At 36.1% G+C, this 19,506-nt stretch overlaps 1 protein-coding gene across 2 annotated transcripts; it reads left to right on the forward strand.

Annotated features, from left to right (window-relative positions):
• The first annotated feature begins 2,865 nt into the window (after window positions 1-2,865).
• Window positions 2,866-18,828, forward strand: LOC18443920 (transmembrane protein, putative (DUF1218)). Of its 2 annotated transcripts, none has more exons than XR_016051317.1 (3): window positions 2,866-3,235; window positions 6,652-6,924; window positions 18,191-18,828. XR_016051317.1 is itself a non-coding variant. In XM_006854100.4 (3 exons), exons 1-3 carry the CDS (start codon window positions 3,140-3,142, stop codon window positions 18,492-18,494), a joined length of 603 nt encoding a protein of 200 aa, XP_006854162.1. In that variant the 5' UTR covers window positions 2,866-3,139; the 3' UTR covers window positions 18,495-18,828. The 2 variants fall into 2 exon arrangements, 1 of the variants encoding a protein (XP_006854162.1); XM_006854100.4 differs by having other exon boundaries at window positions 6,652-6,854.
• The last annotated feature ends 678 nt before the right edge of the window (window positions 18,829-19,506 follow it).

The following is a 19,506-nucleotide window of genomic DNA, read 5'->3' on the forward strand; positions in this document are numbered from 1 at the left end:
TAAACCACTCAAAAAGGCGACAACTCTCTCTCTCTACAAAACTTTTCCCAAAAAAGCGAAGTAAGAGAGAGAGGCTCATTGCTGTATTTACATGATACAAAAAGAAAAATGCAGAGAAATCAAACTATCACTTAAATGGTTGAACAGTCATTGAAACCATTGTAGTATTAGAATGGTTGGTATATAAGACTAATTTCACTTAGATATATTCTCATAATCATTGTTAGAAAATTCCCAAGTTGGCTATGTTCTCATTAGGAAACAAGCAATTAGGCCCTTCTTAAATGCCTCAAATGATGTAAATACCCATATTTTGTCAGGGTTAAGAATGAAAGCACAACATCTTTTTGTATTAAGTGCCTCAAATGATGTAAATACCAGTGTTTGTCTCAAATTACGGGTGGCATCCCTCTCACGGGTTTTTTTTTTCTAATCTAAGTTACCTCTGTCTTGTATTTCGAACACCGGATATGTAGAGTTTATATAAATACTGGACGGCTATATGCTATTTCCAAAAACTGCAAGCCCTCTCTCTTCAAACATCATGACCCTGTAAACTTTTAAATAATCTCTCTTACGCTCTCTCTTCCCCCAAACCATCTACCTCTTTCTCAACCTCTCTCTCTCTCATGCTCTCTCCCCACAGTCAAGGAGATGACCGGAAACCAAAAAACCAAATTCCCATTTCTCTGAGCTAACAAAGGAGAGCCATGAAAAAGCCCCACAAGAATACTTGGGTTGCTTAGACGGAAGGAGTAATAGAGGAACAGGGCCAACAATGGCTTGATTCAACTGGGTTGTAAAGCGATAGTCAAAGAGCATGGGAGACATTGAAATTATTCCCTTCGTCAATCTTTCTAGCTCTGCTAATCAAGAACGACAAACGCCTACTCCATGGATGGACCCCTAGAGGACGTGCATACTGCTGCGAAACAGAAACTTAATAATCAGTGTAACACAAGAAATGCCCAACCATGGAATTACGAAAGCTTTGCTGTAATAAATGCAACCAGGAGGAGTATTTCGATGTTTGAGAAATTTTAGTTTAAATTTTAGCTCTAGTCATGACGCACTTACCACAACCTCATTGAATGGATGGTCTGTAGTTGTGAGTGCAAAAGCCCAAACCGAGAGAGAAAGAGTTCAAAACTCACTTCAAAGAAAAGCAGGAAACAAGAGAGAATCCAAAACCCAATTCCGAGAAAAGCATGAAAGAGAGTCCAATCCTTACTACCCATTTTCTCTCTCGACCGGAAGTTCTCCAATCTCTTGCCCCAAGCCCCATTTGCAAATTTCTCAAGCTTTAATTGAGACCCATCTTACTGGTTCTTTAGCTTCCGATCTTTCTCTCTTTAACTTTATCACAGACAGATAGAGTTGTTCAGTATTTTGAATACCGGACAACAAATGTTAAAAACCTTAAGGACGGAAAGTTGTCTGGTATTTCGAACATCAGACAGCTGTTTTTTTTTGCACGATATAAACTTCATTTGTCCAGTGTTTGAATTACCGGATAGAGATAACTTGGAAAAAAAAAAATCCCCGTGAGAGGGAGTGCCACCCGTAATTTAATATCATACGTAAATTTTTCAATTCATGTTGTGTTTGAGGATATACTTAGAGAGAGGATTCCCACATGGAAAAAGTTTATTTTGTATTCTCAAACACATGAGTCCACCCTCCTTTTTCGTGGAATAGGATTTAAAATATATTCTAAGTTACTCCCATTTCATTCCCCTTTTGATCCACGAATTTGTAACTCATGATATCCAAAAAGAAAATTGAACAATTAAAAAAAAATTAAATTAGCCTATTTTGAAGGTTTAGGACTATTTTTTTTTAGATTTAAGTGACATTTTCCTCAGCAGTGTAGAGGCAAATGCGTGTGGCACATGAGGGCCCTTTATCAGCATTAGTTGGGTAAAATGGCCATATTTTGTATAATTATATTATATAAGAGAAATGATTCTATAGGACCTTTCTTCATCCATGTGTGTAGGACCTTAAAGGATCAACCATTAAGTTTGGTATGGATCTATAGAAAAATCAAGTCTTACATTTATGGGATAACTTTTTTAGATATCCGTATCAACTTTAATGATGATCCTTTGAGGTCTTACATACATAATGAAAGAGGGTCTTATAAGATCATTACTCATTATATAATATCGAAAGTTTGCCTAATCAAAGAGAGAGGAAGGGAGGGAGAGGTGATACTCTTTGCCCTTGATTGCCATAAATTTTGACAAGGGATTCTAGTTTTGATATTAATTTGAAAATTACATAAAATATGACCCAAATTAGTCACAGTTTTTAATAACTATCTAAAATAATAAATTTTTTTTCCAAATATTGACATAAGAGCAGGTTGGGAGTAGAACTTGGTCTAGCCTGCTAAGCTAACAGGCCTTCGATGCATGTCCGGTCGAGCCTGGCCGGCTGTATGAAGGGGCTTGGACACGGCCCATTGGTGGCTGGGCCTTCAATGCCTACCAGGGCCGATGCCGCTCCTTTGCACAATTTTAAACTAAAATCATTGTATAATTAGGGACTGTCGACCTAATGTCAGGGCTCCGGTTAAGGTGGCAGGCATTGAATCATGACCCGCGCTCTATAAAAGGCCCAGATCTCGGCTTTGGATCTTCAGGGCCCGCCGACAGCACCACGGGCCATTTTAGAGAGCTTTGGCCTTTGGGCTGTTGTGATGGGGCATGATGATATATCCTTGCAAATTATAGGGGTATATTGGTTCTTTCAGAATTTTTGGTGTGTTGTGCCATTTCTCAAATAAAGAGGGAATTATTTGGTCATATTCTTCGATGCGTTTACTGCCCTTTATTTCGTATAGACCCGACCACCATTGGCGTATTGAACGCGAAGCAACCCCCGTTCTTTGCACCACTTTTTGCAGATTTTTAGACTCTGAAATTTCTTGACTAAACTTGGACAAGATTCCTCCTAATTTACACAGAGAGAGAGAGAGAGAGAGAGAGAGAGAGAGAGAGAGAGGGAATCCTTCAATTTTAGAGAAGTGGAGAGAGTTGTTAAGTTGCAGTGAGAGAGTTACCAACTCACAAAGAGAGAGAGAGAGAGAGAGAGAGAGAGAGAGAGAGATTTTTGTGTTTTTTGGTGAGAAGAAATGGAGAAGAACGTTATGATGGTGTGTATACCTGCTGGTTTTCTTGGGGTTGTGGCTACTGTTTTGGGTTTTGCTGCAGAGGCTAAGCATGTCAGGGTAAGCCTTTTCTCCCATTTCTCTCTGTTAAAATCTCTCTCTCTCTCTCTCTGCTTTCTATTAATGATTGGCTTTTCATGTTCTAACTGGCTTCTTGAAATTGTTAGTGGTTTCTATAAAAGAGTGGTATTGACAGTTTTTTTTTTTTTTTTATTATCAATAATCAACAAAAGATATTCTTTTGTTGTCAATGCCCTTGTGGATTATTTTCATAGCCTTTCATTTCATGCCAAGGTGTTTTTTCCTGTTTCTTTTTCAGTTATCTACTTTTATTACTAAACTATGTCCTGTAATGGGTTTTTCTTCTTCCTTCTTATTTCTTTATTTTTGTTCTTATATTTGTTCTATCCGTAGTTTTCTTATAAAATTTCTTTTTGATTTTTTTCATTTGCTGCGTTCAGAGCATGCACTCAGTTATAAATGGGTTTTTTTCAACCTTAATTTATAATGAAGTTATATCATTGGTTCTAGCACTGTCATTGTCTGGTTTGCGGGGCATTTATTATTATTATTTTCCTCTCCTTTTTGCACATTTATGGACATTTTGTGTATTTTATCTGTCGATCTAATATTTACTATTTGTATTCATGTAGTAAATGGTTTTAGTTCCGTTAATTTATGCAACTGATTATTGCAACAAGTTGGCTATCCAGTGAACTGGTTTGTCCTATAATAATTACATATGTAATCTTTCCTCAGATATGGAATTACCAATGTGACGGGTTTAGATACGCAGGCCATTATATTCAGCATTTGGTGCAAGGCCAATAGCTAGAGAAAATTGGCCCTGCTTGTATGTGAAATTCAACTTGTTGTGGATGGGGGTAAAACTTTAAAGAACTGTACCAACCAGCTCTGAGCTAGGAAATCAATTAGTGACAGTTTGTGAAGTGGAAGCTTATCACTTAGTTTCTCAATGAGGTCTTCCCTTTTGTATGGAAATTCCCAACTGAAATCCTGACTTATGTGTCACAGATTTACAATGCTAGCTGTGAGGTGGAAAAAAAAAAAAGAAGCTTTGATGTGTTTCTCCCTATCATAAAAATGCTGGTTTAACACATGCGAACCGGTTTGGGAGGGAAGTGCTATAGTTCTGGAAGACATGGTTTCTGAAATTGTGTCTTCCAGAAAACAAACGCGCTCTAAATTGAAGCGTGCAAGTTCAAATCCCATAATGGGTGATTTACAATTAGATTATAGACCATATCTAAATTTTAGAAAGTAAAACAAGCATGTTTTATAAGGGATGATATTTTTTCCTGTGTGGGACCATATCAATATAATAATAAATTAATAACAAATACGTATGAAATATATCGATAAACATATGCTTGTGATAATAAGTTGATAACATATTAAATACATTCTTAAATATATGTATGTGCATGTATTAAAGTATACTTTTTTTCTCTTTTTTGAGTATCGTGTTGTGATATGTTGTTACTTTGTATCTCTAATTAAGTATGGTGTAGTTTTAATAGTATACATATTCAAATTGATGTCAATGTGACATATGGATCAGGTTCATGACTTGCTTTCCTTTGATTGGTGCCTTCTTTATAGGACGGGTGTGGGCCACATGGTGGCTTTTGAATTAATAAAAATTTTCATTCTCAAAAAATAGTGTACATATTCAAATTGATGATTCAGTGGTAGCGCTTTTAATGTTGCCTGGAATGATAATGAGTTCAAACCCTGTGAATGTGAGATTTATTCATAGAAAGTAAACAGTCCACACTGCGTGTCTGAATATCAGACATGTCCTATATATGTGCCAACAAGCAGTGTTGGACAATTAATTTTCAGACATGTAAAGACAATGTGCCAGGTGCCTGTCTGAGCGTGGCGGTATGTGTCTAATTGTCGACACTTGTCGGCACACTACACGAGAGGGAAGATGGAGCGTTTGTGGAACTCTGCCTGATACTTGTTGATTCTTCAATGAGTCCAAACCACTGGATCATGCTAATACTAGCTTTACATTTAGCTTGAATGGCATAGGTGCTATCCATGAGATGCTTTATATACCCTTTTTTATCAATGAGGTGGAACTTATCAATAATGAGTTAGTTTGCAATTTACCTACCACTTCATGTTATTATTATTATTCACATGGTATAGGAGTCTGGCTCATCAAATCCTAGAATTCCCATCCCCCCCCCCTGTAAAGGTTAAGTATCGAATGAGAAGCTGTTTGTGTCAAGTTGCTACGGAAGGAGTAGACAAACTGAGATATACATGGCATAGCAGGAGTTTAGAAAGGAGAGGAGGAAAGAGAAGACATGTCCAACATAAAGATCTTCCTTTGCTTACCGACCACGGCCAGTGAATCAGCTAAGCCATTTCCCCTCCTCGTTACATGATGAAAGATGACCTATCTTCCATGACACAAACCCTTAAGCTCCTCAGTAACATCTGCCAAGTTCCTGGGGACCTGGCTTTCCTTACTTGCCTATCGGATAAAGTTCATATAATCTTCTTCAACCATTGGTGGATCTGAAATGCTTAGATAGGATAACTCGAGACCAGTGTAAAGAGCAACCACCTCTGCCCTGTTAGCATCACAATAGCCATATGATCAGCTATGGCCAAACACACGCTTCCCAATAATACTTCCAATTCCTGAGGGTCCTGACATCCCAATAGAGTTCCCGCCAAAGTTTAAGCTTGTGGAGATCCCCAGTGTGGATGCTTTCTGTATCACACTGTGAGCTACATAAACAGAGATTGTGGGACCATCTTGACAACTGGAATCCTAAATTAAGACCCAAATGGAATTCATTCCACAGCAAATAGATATCTCCCAATTAGTTTTCCAGAATTGATTCAATTGTATATAATTTTGATCTCCATATCAAATGCTGCAGTGCCAGACTAACAAAAGGTTAAGTATAGCTTCTGTGACTTTGTATTCAGAATCCTAGATGACTCTAATATTGACCATGAATCCTTGTCTAATTATACATTGAGTTCTTGGGAGGCACACACTGTATAAATAAAAAAATAATTTGAGAATCCCATTGACAATGTTTGGTACATGACTATGAACTACAAGCAAAAAAAACCCAGCAAAAAAATGAAAATTATTAAAAAAGTTAGAACTTTTCTTAATGCTAAACTGAGTCTCTCTTATAGGTGATTTATAAAGAATGGTGAGCATAAGACTTCCATCTAAAATCAATTGATAGAGTAATAAGAGTATGTAGCTACTTGCATATGCAATAAAATCCAGTAACTATGTCTTTATTAATTCACAAGTTCCTGGAATTTCTATATGTATTTTACTGGTCCATTCCCCAGCAATACTAGGAATATTTCCTAGTAATAAGAACCACTTTTCTCTTAGTGATAATTCATGTACTCTTTACCATGGATAGTTTCTAACCTTCTCTCTCTCGTTTGGAATTGTTATGCAGGCTGCTGATGTTCGGATGACAGATACTTCATGCATATACCCCAGGAGCCCTGCTTTAGCCCTTGGACTAACTGCAGCAGTGGCCCTTATGCTAGCCCAAGTTATCCTCAACACGGCAGCTGGATGCATTTGTTGTCAAAGGCGTCCACAAGCTCCTTCAAATCCTAACTGGATGATTGCCTTGATCTGCTTCATTGTCTCTTGGTAGTCTCTGTCTTTTTCCATGATCAAGTCTCGACTGGTTGAATTCATTGATCTCGTTCATTGTCTCCTGGTGGTTCGCCCTCCCCCCCCACTTCCTCCCTTTTTTTTGATAAATTATCTGGTGGTATTTGTTTCTTATTGAATGAGATAACACGGTACTGTATAATGAACTAGAAAGAAAGGGCATTGAAACGTGTGAAGTTCACGTAGATGCACCAACTTATGAACAACTCTCCAACTCTGTTGTTCAAATTCTCACCCTTGTTACCGAAATTATCAGCTGATTGATCTTGTACGTTCTTGGCTTCTACATCCTGCTTCCATCCTATTGCAATGTCAAAAATAAACATCTATTGCAACAGATTTGATATCCTTATAAACCATATATCTTCTCTTTGAGTTTTGTATTTTTTATTGATTCCTCTTCACACAATCCCTCCCCATGGCAACCCCGCCCCCCCAAACAAAAAAAAACCCACCACTACTTTTCTTCTTCTGCACGTGCACATGAATGAACATATGTATATGACTGTAGACATGCAAACACACGCACGCACAATTGAACACCATAACTCTGTTTTTGGTTATTATACATGTGACGGTTTTAAAATCTGCCACACTTGGGACTTTGTAAATTTTCTATTATAAACTGTACCACTTAAGTTTTATTTTGCTATTAGATTATGCTCTTGAATGGTTGTGGTTTTTTTTTTAATGGTTTGGTTGTTGTGAATTCAAGTGGATTAGTAACCTGGGACAAACTATCAATGAATCAGTGAATAATGTAAAAGCTTGCTTTTACGATGTCGTATTCATAAATATGATAAAAAAAAGTGATTCAGTTGTATTTGGTTGTCTCTATATTTTCTAAATTAACATTTTGTAAGTTTGTTTGGAATTTTCTAAAATAACTTATTCTCTTTGGAGTTTTCACTTCTTTTTTTAGTGTCTCATATATTTTCATATGTAGTCATATTTCTTATTTCTTGAAAAGTCTGAAGTATTTTGAGAAGTGGCTAAAGCACATCTTTGCCCATACCAAACTGAGATTTACTTAGAAATAAATCGGATAGAATTATACGTATGTACATTTATATATCTGCAAATTCATAATTTTATATATATGTGCTTTAGACACACTTGTGTTTTCTATATAAATATACAGCTAAGGTTACATTTATAGCATGTATATATCTAGATTCAAAAGAGATCAAGCAATGCAAAATCAGTCCAGATGCCCATGTGCATACTATATACCTGCAGTCACACATACGTGCATATGTGCATACATGTATCTATACTATATTAAATTTCTTAAATTCTTAGTAAATAAGAGTGGTGTGTCATCATACTTCAATAAAGGCCATACATATTTTTAGATTTATCTCTGAGTACAAGTTGAGGAGCTCACCCAGATCACTTGGACTCGGCAGGCTGCCGAGGCTTGCCAATTCTGGGAAAACCCCCAACTTGGAGATATATAATTTTTTCTTATTTGACCAAAACCATACACATTTGAGCCCAAATTTCTCCCATAGACTCTTTTTGTATGATCTATCCACTAGATGTATTAGATTTGAGCAAAAATCATTGAGTTTGACAGATTTGAGAAATCAAAACATTGACCTAGGTTTTTTCCATTTTCGAAGAGTTGTGATTTCTTTGCAACGGTTGGTTGATCTTCATTGAAATTTATTCCTTGGGTTCTTCATCCAATAATAGGCTTATTTTTCACCCAAAAAAGAGAAAACATCAGATTTATGAGATTTTGTAATCAGATTTATTATTCATCCAAAAATTTCAAGAACATAGATCTGCAAGAATCGAAATCGAAACCCAAATCTGGTTTTGGGGTTTCGATTGGGGCTGTCTAAGGAAACTTTAACAATGATTGAAGACATTGATTTGCACTGAGCATGAAGATTGGGGGATCAGCATCAAAATTTTGGGTGGATTTCATGTTTTTTCAATTTAAATTCATATAATTGATTTTTGGGGATTATTTTTAATATCCCTATCAGTTTTTTAAATTTAAAAAATACCTAAACTTTTCATATATTACGAGCATGCCCTTCCCACTGCCCCCCCAACAAACAAAACAAGTTTTCTTATAATGCTCCTGCTATGGATTTGTTAGATCCGTGGTGCTTTACCAGTGCTAACGGTTCTTACCACTAAGACCTAAGAAGTCCGCAACATCATTGCTCTCGACCTTAGGTCCATAGCGGTTTAGCCCCTACAACATTTTGGTGGTTCTTGGAATTAATTTGCACTGCTATGGACCTATCATTGTGGATCTATTAGATCCGTAGTGGTAAGGACCGCCATGGATTTAATAGATCCATATCACGTTCCAGCACCATAGACGTAACAGATCTATAGTGGGGACATTTTAGGTATGGAACTAAAGAAGGGCAGAAATGGGTATGGGCTTAATATATGAAGATTTTAGGTATTTTTAAATTTTCAAAAATAGCTGGGATATTATTAATAATTTCACTTGATTGTTCTTGGGTAAATTTCACTGTTACTTTAAATTCGTAATCCATCTGTGATATGCTTTTTTATGTTTTCCTGTTTTCTTATGATTTTTACCAATTTTTTACTATTTTCCCGAGTTGTTGGGCTTTTTAGGAACTTTGTGGTGACTTGGGTGAGGGCTTCGGCAAGTTGTCTTGGACTCTCCTAGGGGGCGAGTTCTATTGCCAAGTTGATTTTTATTACACTTGATGAACAATAGCTTTTAAATATTCCGTCTCTCCTTACAAAGTAGGAAGCTCCCCTTGTACATTAGAGTAATGAATAAGGTTTTCTTGCATATCATTCTTGTTATAAAGTGGGAAGCTTGCCTTATAATAAGGTTTTGTTGCATGTAAGGATGTAGGGATTAAGATGAATTTTATTTTTCTTTGGATTTCTTTATTCTTTAAGTAAAATAAGAATGGAAATTTATAATATACACTTAATTTATCAAGTATTTAACGTTTTACCGTTTTTCAACTATTCCAAGTCATGATCATGTGAATTTTAATAATGAGATTTTGTTGTTTAACAATTTCTTGTCCATTTTAAAAATAGGAATTGAATAAATTAGTTATCCTTAAACAACATATTTCTAATGAATAAAGCTTATCTCCATATATGATAAAGGGGAAATACCCTCGTACTCCCTATTTTTGGTTTTCATATCTCAATAGACTCAAAGATTCAAAATATATCTCTTAACCCCTGACTAACTTTACCCACTTTTAACTATTTTTTTAGCCCTAACAAGTATAAGTATAAAAAAGACATGCTCATTCTAAACCCTTCATCTCTTTACGTGATATATTCCCCTCAAATTTCTCTCTCTAAAATTCACCCTCTTTGTCTGTCTAACGGGGGAGAGAGAGAGTGAGAGACACAAGGGGAGAGAGAGTGGGAAAATAGGTAGAGAGAGATTTAGGGGAAAATCACGTGAAGAGAGAAAAGATGGTGTTTAGAAAGGATTGTCTTTTAATATTTGTTTGGGGCAAAAAAATAGGTTTAAAGGGGATAAAGTTAGCTTAGGGGGTTAAAAAATATAAAACTTGGAATTTTTATGACTCAAGATATGTTTTGAAACCTTGGGTCTATTGAGATTTAAAACTTAAAAATGGGGGGTATGAAGATATTTTCCCTATGATAAATTATAAGGATTCCCTTTAATTTTTTATTTTCCAAATGAGGAATATGACACTTGTATATTTTTTTATGAAGTTTTATTTCTTTAATAATTTGTTTTAATTTTAAATGTGATATTTGAAAAATAGTTTATAATTTTGATTGGTACTCTTATGCATCACACAGGCTGCGGACTAGTGCATATTCATACACATAAAAGGGCCTTTGTGCGTAATATGCATGTGTGCGCGTGTTGTATGTGTGTGTGCTCAACAGCACGTGCCATGCATGGGCTTGCTCTTGGCTAGGAAGGGAGAGACAGCACTTGTTTTAATGTATGTAGAATTGTAGATAGGTGTGTGTGCATTTGTTTTTTTCTAAAAACTGGTTAACTTTGTTAAATAAAAAATGATACATTACATTAGATCAGGTTGAGGTAAGTAAGGCATCCCACAAACTGGTAGCTCAGACTACAGGGGGGGAAGAATTATAGAAAACTACTTCTAGAAAGGAAATTATATGAAAATGGAAAAGCTACCGATGAGGAAAGTGCCTGAAAAGAGGGGGAAGGCCAATAGGAAAGAGGGTAAGGAGGGTCCAGAGAGGAGGAGAGAGCCCATTAAAGGAATAATTGGGCAGAAGGGTCTGTTGTTGGACTCCCAGTGGCTGGAGTTACCCTGTTTAGCGAGATATGCGTCTCTGACAATTGAGAAATCGCAGAAGCCCAGTTATGAGATTGTATTGGACGAGCTCCCTTGGTCGAATAGGAAGGGGATATGCCAAGAGCCTCTTCTGGCTTGTTCTTGCTAGAAGACCTTTGTTTGTCGTTCGCTGTAGAAGAAAAGGGAATGAGAGGGAACTAGAAGGCAAGGGGGGGGGGGAATGTGTGCGCAATGGGTTGGCAAGCAAATGGAAGAAGAGGAGAGGGTTGCGAGGGCAAAGGAAGGGCTTAAACTAAGAGAGGGAGATACCTCGGGAAGGGCTAGAGCTTTTGAGAGAGTAAGAGAACGGAGCAGGAGGAGGGGGGTGTTGTTTGGGGGGGGGGGGGGGGGGGGGGGGGGGGGGGGGGGGGGCATGGGGGGCCAAACCTGTGTTCGCAGAATCGAACCAGAGCGGTTAACCGGACATGGGCCTGGAAGCAGTTTAACCGGCCTAACTGGTAAACCGGTTGATTCCGCTCTAATCGGGCAAGCCCCAGGCGGTCAAAAAAGTGTTGAAAAAAATAAAAAAATTCAAAAAATCTATTAAAATGTGAAAAGCGTATAAAGAATGATTAAAACAAAATACATTTAAATGAAGTTGAAAATTAATGAAAAAAATGGATTTTAACCCATTTTATATTTCCAAGAGCTATTTTTAAAATTTTCTAAAAAGGATTGGAAAATATAAAAGTGAGTATTAATGACCAAAACAAATTTGAATCTTTACCATAATGTAAAGAATATTTAAAAATGCATTAAAAATCAAATTCTTTATGTTTGAGAATTTATATACATTTTTTTTATTTTTTATTTTTAAATACCTGTTGATCATCCTAACTACCCAAAACCGGAACCGGCCATCTGATCTAGCCGGGCGGTTAGATCGGGTGATTTTGCGAACAATGGGCCAAACAGAGTGAAGAACAAAGAAGATGGGGGGGAGGGGATCAGGGTGACAAATAATTAGGGAGAGGAAAGAGAGAGAGAGGAGAGATGAAGCCAAAATAGAGATTAAGATGTAGGTGGAAGAGAGATCCTCTACATTTCTTCGCTATATGTAGAGGAGGTGTGCATTTGTTAATACATGTAAATATCAATTATGTAGGTGCAAGCATGCATGTACCAAGTATGATGTATGTGTATTTGTGTGTGTGGCGGGCCTGTTGAGTAGTATGTATGCTTAAAATGCCTTTTGCTTAATAACGTCGATGGTTGTGTCCGTCTCATTCCATGCTGTCAAGCAGTTTACACAATATAAATATTTGAGTCCGCATCGGTGTCCTCACATAGACATGCAAATATTTCACAAATGCCACTGCACCCTGTCTGTTTTTTGTTGGCTAGTTTGCATAGCTTGACGCCTTACATGCCATAGCAACATCGCTGTCGGGATATTATCGGCATGGAGTTCTCTTATGATATTGTGGGGAGGGTTTTATTTGGGATATTATTTGGAGCATTGTCTAACTAAATTATTGCATGCTATGCTCAAACCTCACAGATACAAGGAGCCCGTGTGTATTTCAACTTACAGTTAATTTACCTTCAAACTTCTAGCACATATTACTTTATTATAGATAAGTTGTTTATGTATATGAAAACCAAATAACTGATTTAAATACATTTTACTTTTTTCCTTTTATCAATATTCATGACCAACCCATATAACTTACCCATAATGTCTTCCTCTTTTCAAGTAATTGTCATGTGCTTATCATAAAGTCCCTCCATTTTAAGCTTATTTGCTTTATTTGGTGTTTTACTTATTTGGTGAGCGAAATAATCCTAAAATTAAAAACTGCTCTTGAATAACTTACCTATTCTAGTTAACATTTTCGTTGAAATGCAATCTCTGTTTCTTCATCAAGGCTTTCTACCATGCACCAGGATGCCCAATTCAACTTGATACTCTATTTTTGGGATATTTGAAAAAACACAAGTTCATGGCCACCCAACTTTACAAGTTATGAGTCACCCAGCTCGTAAAATTTAAAATATTTGAAGACAGGATGGGTTGGGTTTAACTGGCTGGGTGACCAGTGACATGTAAAGTTGGGAGTTCATATACTTCCTTTTTTTTTTTTTTGGCAGTAAAATAGCATGCACAGGACTAATCTTCATCTACTAATACAAAGGGCTGTGTCTAGCTTACACAAGAATTACAACACTACAGTTAGAATTTAGTGCAGGCCTCATAATTGCCCCATTATAACGACCATTTTCGTTTAATCACGTCCAATTGTTGAATTACCTTTGTTTAGTAGCTTGGGCATAAACTTTAAATGCTTGAGACCTAGAACACTTAAGACAGCCCCTTAGCATGCCTTGTGTGGTGCTCATAATTCCATATATAGCTTATTTTAGTTAGCACATTGTTATAGGGGAAGACCATAGTGCACAATTTCTTTCTCTTGACTTGGATGCCCTGAGACCAGCCTTAGAATGTCTTTCAAATACGCAAATGACCTTTGAAAAATTCTGTTAAGCCTCAAGGTTTAGAGCTTATGGGGTTTGTTGTGAATGCTATTGGTTTTGCACTTCTGCTTTCCTTTCTTCGCAGAGTTTAGTGGAGAGTGGGGCATAAGGAAAGAGGTGGGGGGTGGAGAAGGGGGAGGACGTTTGTTAGAATGGACAAATCGTGTCTTTTATCATTTTATAGATGTTATAGTTTTCATATTTCCATGTTAAAACAATAAAGTTATTAATTTGAATTTTTACATAAAGTTAGGGATTATCCCTATTTGGACATTTGGTTTGTGTTCTTGGGCTGAAATTCCGTGTAATAAAGAATCTAACATCGCGCTTGATTAATGTATGGTATTTGGCATTTTCAGGTGATCTTAATACTTTTCTAGTTGATGATAGTCTGTTATTACCGTTATAACTTTTAAAGTTGAGCTTACCCTAAGTTTTAAAACTTGGCCAAGTTACACAGCCTCAGCACCTTAGCGAGATGAGTCCTGGTTACAAACTAGGAATATATATTAAATAAAATATAGTTTTTTACTAAATCAGTATATAAATATGGTCATATAATTTTGATGTTTTTGATGATGATTTGTGGGTTTTTCTTATCATATGCTCTATTTTTCTATTTTCCCATTTTTTGGATTTTTTTGAATTGTTTCTACCTATAAATCAATTTTTTCCGTATTCAAATTTTTATATGATTTTTTCCATCCTTTTTAGACTTTTAATGTTGTTATTTGTTTAATTTGCTTTTTATGGATTTTATTTTTATTTTTAGACTTCTTTTTTAAAAAAATCGCCTTTTTTGGGCTTCTGCACATGACTTGGTTGTGTCCACTAGGACTCCTCTGAGTTAATAGGCTTGGTCAGGGACTGAGACCCGTGCCCGAGATCATGAGTTTGAATGGTTAGTGTGAATACAAATGGTTTAAGTTATAGGCGGTGTTATAGATGTCAAACTACAAAAAGTTGTAAAAGGTGTCTGACACAATGACCTTAAAACCCAAAAGGGCCCAACATGTCTGTTCGGGTATGTAAATACGAAAAAAGTAAGAAAAGTTGAAAAAGAGAAAGATATAAACAATCTACGAGAGAATTAAAAGTTTTCTAGTTACTATAAGCATGAAGTTGAAAAATATTGATTTAGGGGTGCTTATGTCTTAGGTTAGTGAGAGGTTCTTATGTCCTAGGTTAGTAAAATATGGGATGTTATTGGTGGAACAGGTTAGCAAGATATTATTGAAGGGCTTGTTCATATTAGCAAACTATTAGAAACTTATTAATGTAATTTTTTACTTTAATTGAAAATTTCACTTGAAAACGATAAAATATGAATTAAAATTATAGGATATATCATAAAGTAAATTATCATGTATTCAAATATGGAGATGTGCTACTTTTCAATCCATAAATATTGGATATAGAGAAGTTCCTTTTCTTTTTATCAATAATAAGGGTTGTCACCATCCAATCAATAATAGGTGAGGCAGTGATAGTTTGAGATCAGTCGTGCCTACAATTTCATTAATCAACTCTCCACTGTTAAACTTCTTCATGGATTGTATGTTATGATTTTGATGTCATAGTTGTCGTCATCATGTGGATCATACCATACTGATCCTTTTTTCTACACATGATACCTTATAGCCTATCTTCATTCCTTAATTATTTGTCTTTCTGTTTTTTGAGGAATATTTGACTATAGTTGTTGGAAACATCTATGATTCTGAATCGTTTATGGAATTGGAATCGCAGAATCGCATGTATCAGAAGTTTCGGAATCTAGGAATCGTTGTCCGTACGATTCGGATTTGAGAAAATGATTCTCACTAATTCAGAATCGTGATTCAAAAATTAAGAATCGTGTGTCCTATTTGTAAGAATCGATGTCCCTTCATCTTGGAATCGCGTTTCATACGTATATGGAGTCACACATGACCTCACTTATTTCGGTGATTGATAGAATCGTGATTCCTAAAAATATGGAATCGTTATTCCTAAAATTCTAGAATCGTTGTCCCTATCAACTTAGAATTAATATTCTCACCATTCTAGAATCGTGATTCTCCCCATATTGGAATCGAGATTCTCCCCTTACTAGAATTGCGAACCAATACCCTCCGGTACATAAGAGAAGTATTCAGAAAATATATAAATTTACTATTACTACAAGATCGAATTTTGATATGTATATACTCAATCCAAGACTCCAAGTATTAATATCAACCTTTATGATATATTTGTGGACAATCTTATACAATGAACTCGGTTTACCGATAACCCTATTATTCCTACAAGGTCTGGAGCTAGTCTACGACATACAAGGAGTGAGAACAAGGACAAGCTCCCTTTATCTCCTTTCCTTGAATTATAAAATAAGTACATGACATAGTAATTCTTCTTTGTTAAATGTAGTTTTGAGTCTTTTGACTTTTGAAAAATTGAGTTATTCAATTTGTAGTCATTTTCTCTGATATTTAATGATTAATTTAACCTAAAATACCACACAGGGCACTTTGCTCATATCCTTATTATCTTCTTATTTTACTTAAAGAAAACCATTTTTATCCACGTATTCAACTTGAAGAAATGATGGTGCCGAGCATATATTAAACATTATTACATTAGTAGTTTAGTACCCACACCATTTACCAAACATTATTAAATTTGAAGTAATATATTTTTTTAGTATTATTTATTCTTGGTAAGAGTTCTTAAAAAGTAACATGGAATGAAGGATGGAAATTAGTAAATAAGAAAATAAAACTTTAACATATTACTTATATTTTAAATTTTGATTTTATTGCCGTGTGCAACAACTTTAAATTCTCTCATGCTCTCATACATGTCGCGCTCACTTATGATTGAGCACACATCGAAGGGTTTCTGCTCTCCCTATGCTCTCATTGCTTCCTGACAACATGGATTCACAATTCCTTAATTCTTTGAATCAACGTTTAACATAAGTAGAATCGCATTGTTGTGTGGCAAAGAATCACGATGTCTGCGATATAGAAACTTGATTCCAAACAACATGGATTTGCAATTCCAAAAAATTTGGCATCAACGTTTTTCACAAGCAGAATCGCGTTCTTGTGTAGCTAAGAATCACAAAGTCTTTGATATGGAATCTTGATTCCGGCAAACCAGGAATCGAGATTCCTAAACTACGTGGAATCGCATTCTGTAAAAAATGGAAACGTGATTCCTTTTTTTTAGAATCGACTTTCGCTCGGGGAAATGCCGAATTGAGATTCCGAAATGGAATCGCTACCCTCATAGGCAATTCGAGTAACTATATATTTGACTTTTTTTGTTTGTTTGTTTGTGTGTGTAAGTGTGAGTGGTGGGTCCGTTAGTGTAGGGGGGAAGGAGTCCGTGCCCATGGCAGTAATGCTCTTACTTGTCTTTCTTAAGTAGCTTAAATAACTTATCCATCATTTCGTCTTCTACTTCTAGGTATTTTGTTCTTGGACTTTTTATCAAGGTAAGGTATTTTGGAAGCTTTTCTTTTCCATTGCGTACTACTTTATCTAGGGAAGTCTTTATTTTTCCCTATGTTTAGGGCAGGTCTACCTTTCAATATTTAAAGAACTGTAGATAATTTGGATTTAATTTTAAAATTTGCTCTCTAGAGTAGTACACCCTATATTTAGCAAGTTGACTTGTATGTCGGAGTTTCAGTGTGTCATTCTTAAAACTTGACATGGAGGACACGAGCCCGAAATGGGCCATGTCAATCGAACATGGAAAGAGGTAGATGCTGTTTACTAGTTGCAGGTAAAATTGACAAGGAAATGTTGATCTTATAGATTAATAACATTTTGGAAATAAGTTTCAATGACAATTTCGTGTAGTTTCTGCCATTGCTTCCTTTTATTGATTGCCATACTTGACCATAAATGCCTGCTCTTGTCGACAACTCAGTGTAACTTTGTACACTCGTACTCTCTTCTCCTTTAATACAAATGTTAACACTTTCAGAAGAAGGAAAGGAGAAAAATAAAACCAGACAACTCTGTAATTGCGTTCTGCTACTCTCTCTTATACCCCTTCTTTGATTTTTTATCTATGATAAAATACTTCTCTTGCTGAAACTCAGTGTCATAGTGAGTTTCGTCTCTTACACTTAAGACTTTTTTTTCATAGCCTTTCTGTTGCTTGCCATGCTTAAAGCATGACTGCCTCCTTAAGATGAATAAACTGTATCTCTTACTCACTCCACTGTCAATTCACTGTGCGTCTCTCTCTCTCTCTCTCTCTCTCTCTCTCTGTATGTGTGTGATCACTCCCTTTTTTCAATGTCTTGCTATAATTTAGTACTTTTTGTGTGTGATCACTCCTTTTTTCGATGTCTTGCTATAATTCGGTGCTTTCTTTTTTTTAATCTGGATTTAGTACTTCTTGCTATATATACTTTCTTGTTGATGGGTCAAAATGATTGAACTGTTTATCTCTCTTGCAATTATTTTTCGTTGACAACTCAATATGGTCTAACTCTTTCTCCCTCCGATACCAATTTAGGATCACTTTTGTGATAGCCTTTCTTCTCTTCCTTGCTGGCGCTGCTCTGAACGATCAACATGGTGATGAAAGTACATATTTTGGTGGCTACTGTTTTGTGGTGAAATCTGGGGTTTTCTCCGGCGGGGCTATACTCTCACTATCTAGTGTTGCTCTGGGCATCATTTATTATGTCTCCTTGTCTTCATCGAAGACTCATGAATCATGGGGTAACCAAAACAATCAATCCATCGCCATGACACAGACAACTCAGCCTGTGTTTGTACCTGAGGACACCTACAACAGAAGGCAGCAGTTTCCCTGACTTTTTCTTGCTGTTCGTCAGCTGGCCTTTCTTGAGGTGTGCCTATTATTCATTTTGAACTACTGCTACAAAAATTCTGGGATGACCATTCGTGTATTGATAGCAGGCAACGAGGCCCCTTGGTTTTCTTTCATTTACTCATTTCTGTCAAATTTTCAATCTCTCTTCTTGTTATACATGAATTTCTCAACAACCAGGATTCTACAAATTTTTTTTTTGTTTTTCCTATATACAAATGAGGTGTTGCTTCTCCCTCTCCTTTCAAGGTTGTCCAACTGGATTGGTTTTTTTTAATCTTTTCCTGTAGTAAAATTCTATTGTTGAATCTGGGAAATTCTTGAATTTGAGTTTCTTGTCCTTATTTTAAGATATCTAATTTCTTTGTGAAAAAAAGGATATGAATATGTATTTCATATGAAAGTTTTGTATAGTTTGCTGAGAGAGACCCACACACACACATACGCACATGTGCACACGAACGCGAACGCGAACGCGAACGCGAACACGAACACGAACACGAACACAAACACAAACACGCACACGCACACGCACATGCACACATACCATGCTAACAGCTTGGTTTCTAATTTGGATTTCTTAGTTACAAAAATTTAAAATTCAAAGTAAATGAAATATGAGGACAATGATATGAATTCTATAACTTTATGTATTTCTTTATTTAGAGATTATAAATGTTTAAAATATTGGAAACTTAAATTCTCAATTGGCTTCACCTTTATAAATCGCCTAAAGTATGGAATCTCTCTTTTAAGTTTTTTTCTATCCCCACTCTTTCCAAAAGCTCTCTTAAGTTTTCTCCATCTACCATACAGCACGGTCTCTCTCTCTCTCTCTCTGACTGTGTGTTTGGGCTCTGCAAATATCTCATTTCTTGCAATCATTTCTTATTCTTTATCAGCCATGTTTGAGGGACATCATTGAGCCTTAAGAGCTGCGCTCTTTTGTTTGAAAATGGAAGAAGATAGATCGGTGGACGGGATTTGATTTGTAC

The sequence above is a fragment of the Amborella trichopoda genome, chromosome 3, assembly GCF_054954075.1.
Source record: "Amborella trichopoda isolate Santa Cruz 75 chromosome 3, AtrichopodaSantaCruz75HAP2 v2.0, whole genome shotgun sequence".
NCBI classification, from domain to species: domain Eukaryota; kingdom Viridiplantae; phylum Streptophyta; class Magnoliopsida; order Amborellales; family Amborellaceae; genus Amborella; species Amborella trichopoda.

Excerpts from the sequence above, each read along its gene's own strand:
- LOC18443920 (XM_006854100.4), top strand. The coding sequence starts at position 3,140 with ATGGAGAAGAACGTTATGATGGTGTGTATACCTGCTGGTTTTCTTGGG. Across the intron at positions 3,236-6,651 it reads CAGAGGCTAAGCATGTCAGG|GCTGCTGATGTTCGGATGAC; the intron begins GTAAGCCTTTTC and ends ATTGTTATGCAG. Across the intron at positions 6,855-18,190 it reads ATCTGCTTCATTGTCTCTTG|GATCACTTTTGTGATAGCCT; the intron begins GTAGTCTCTGTC and ends ATACCAATTTAG.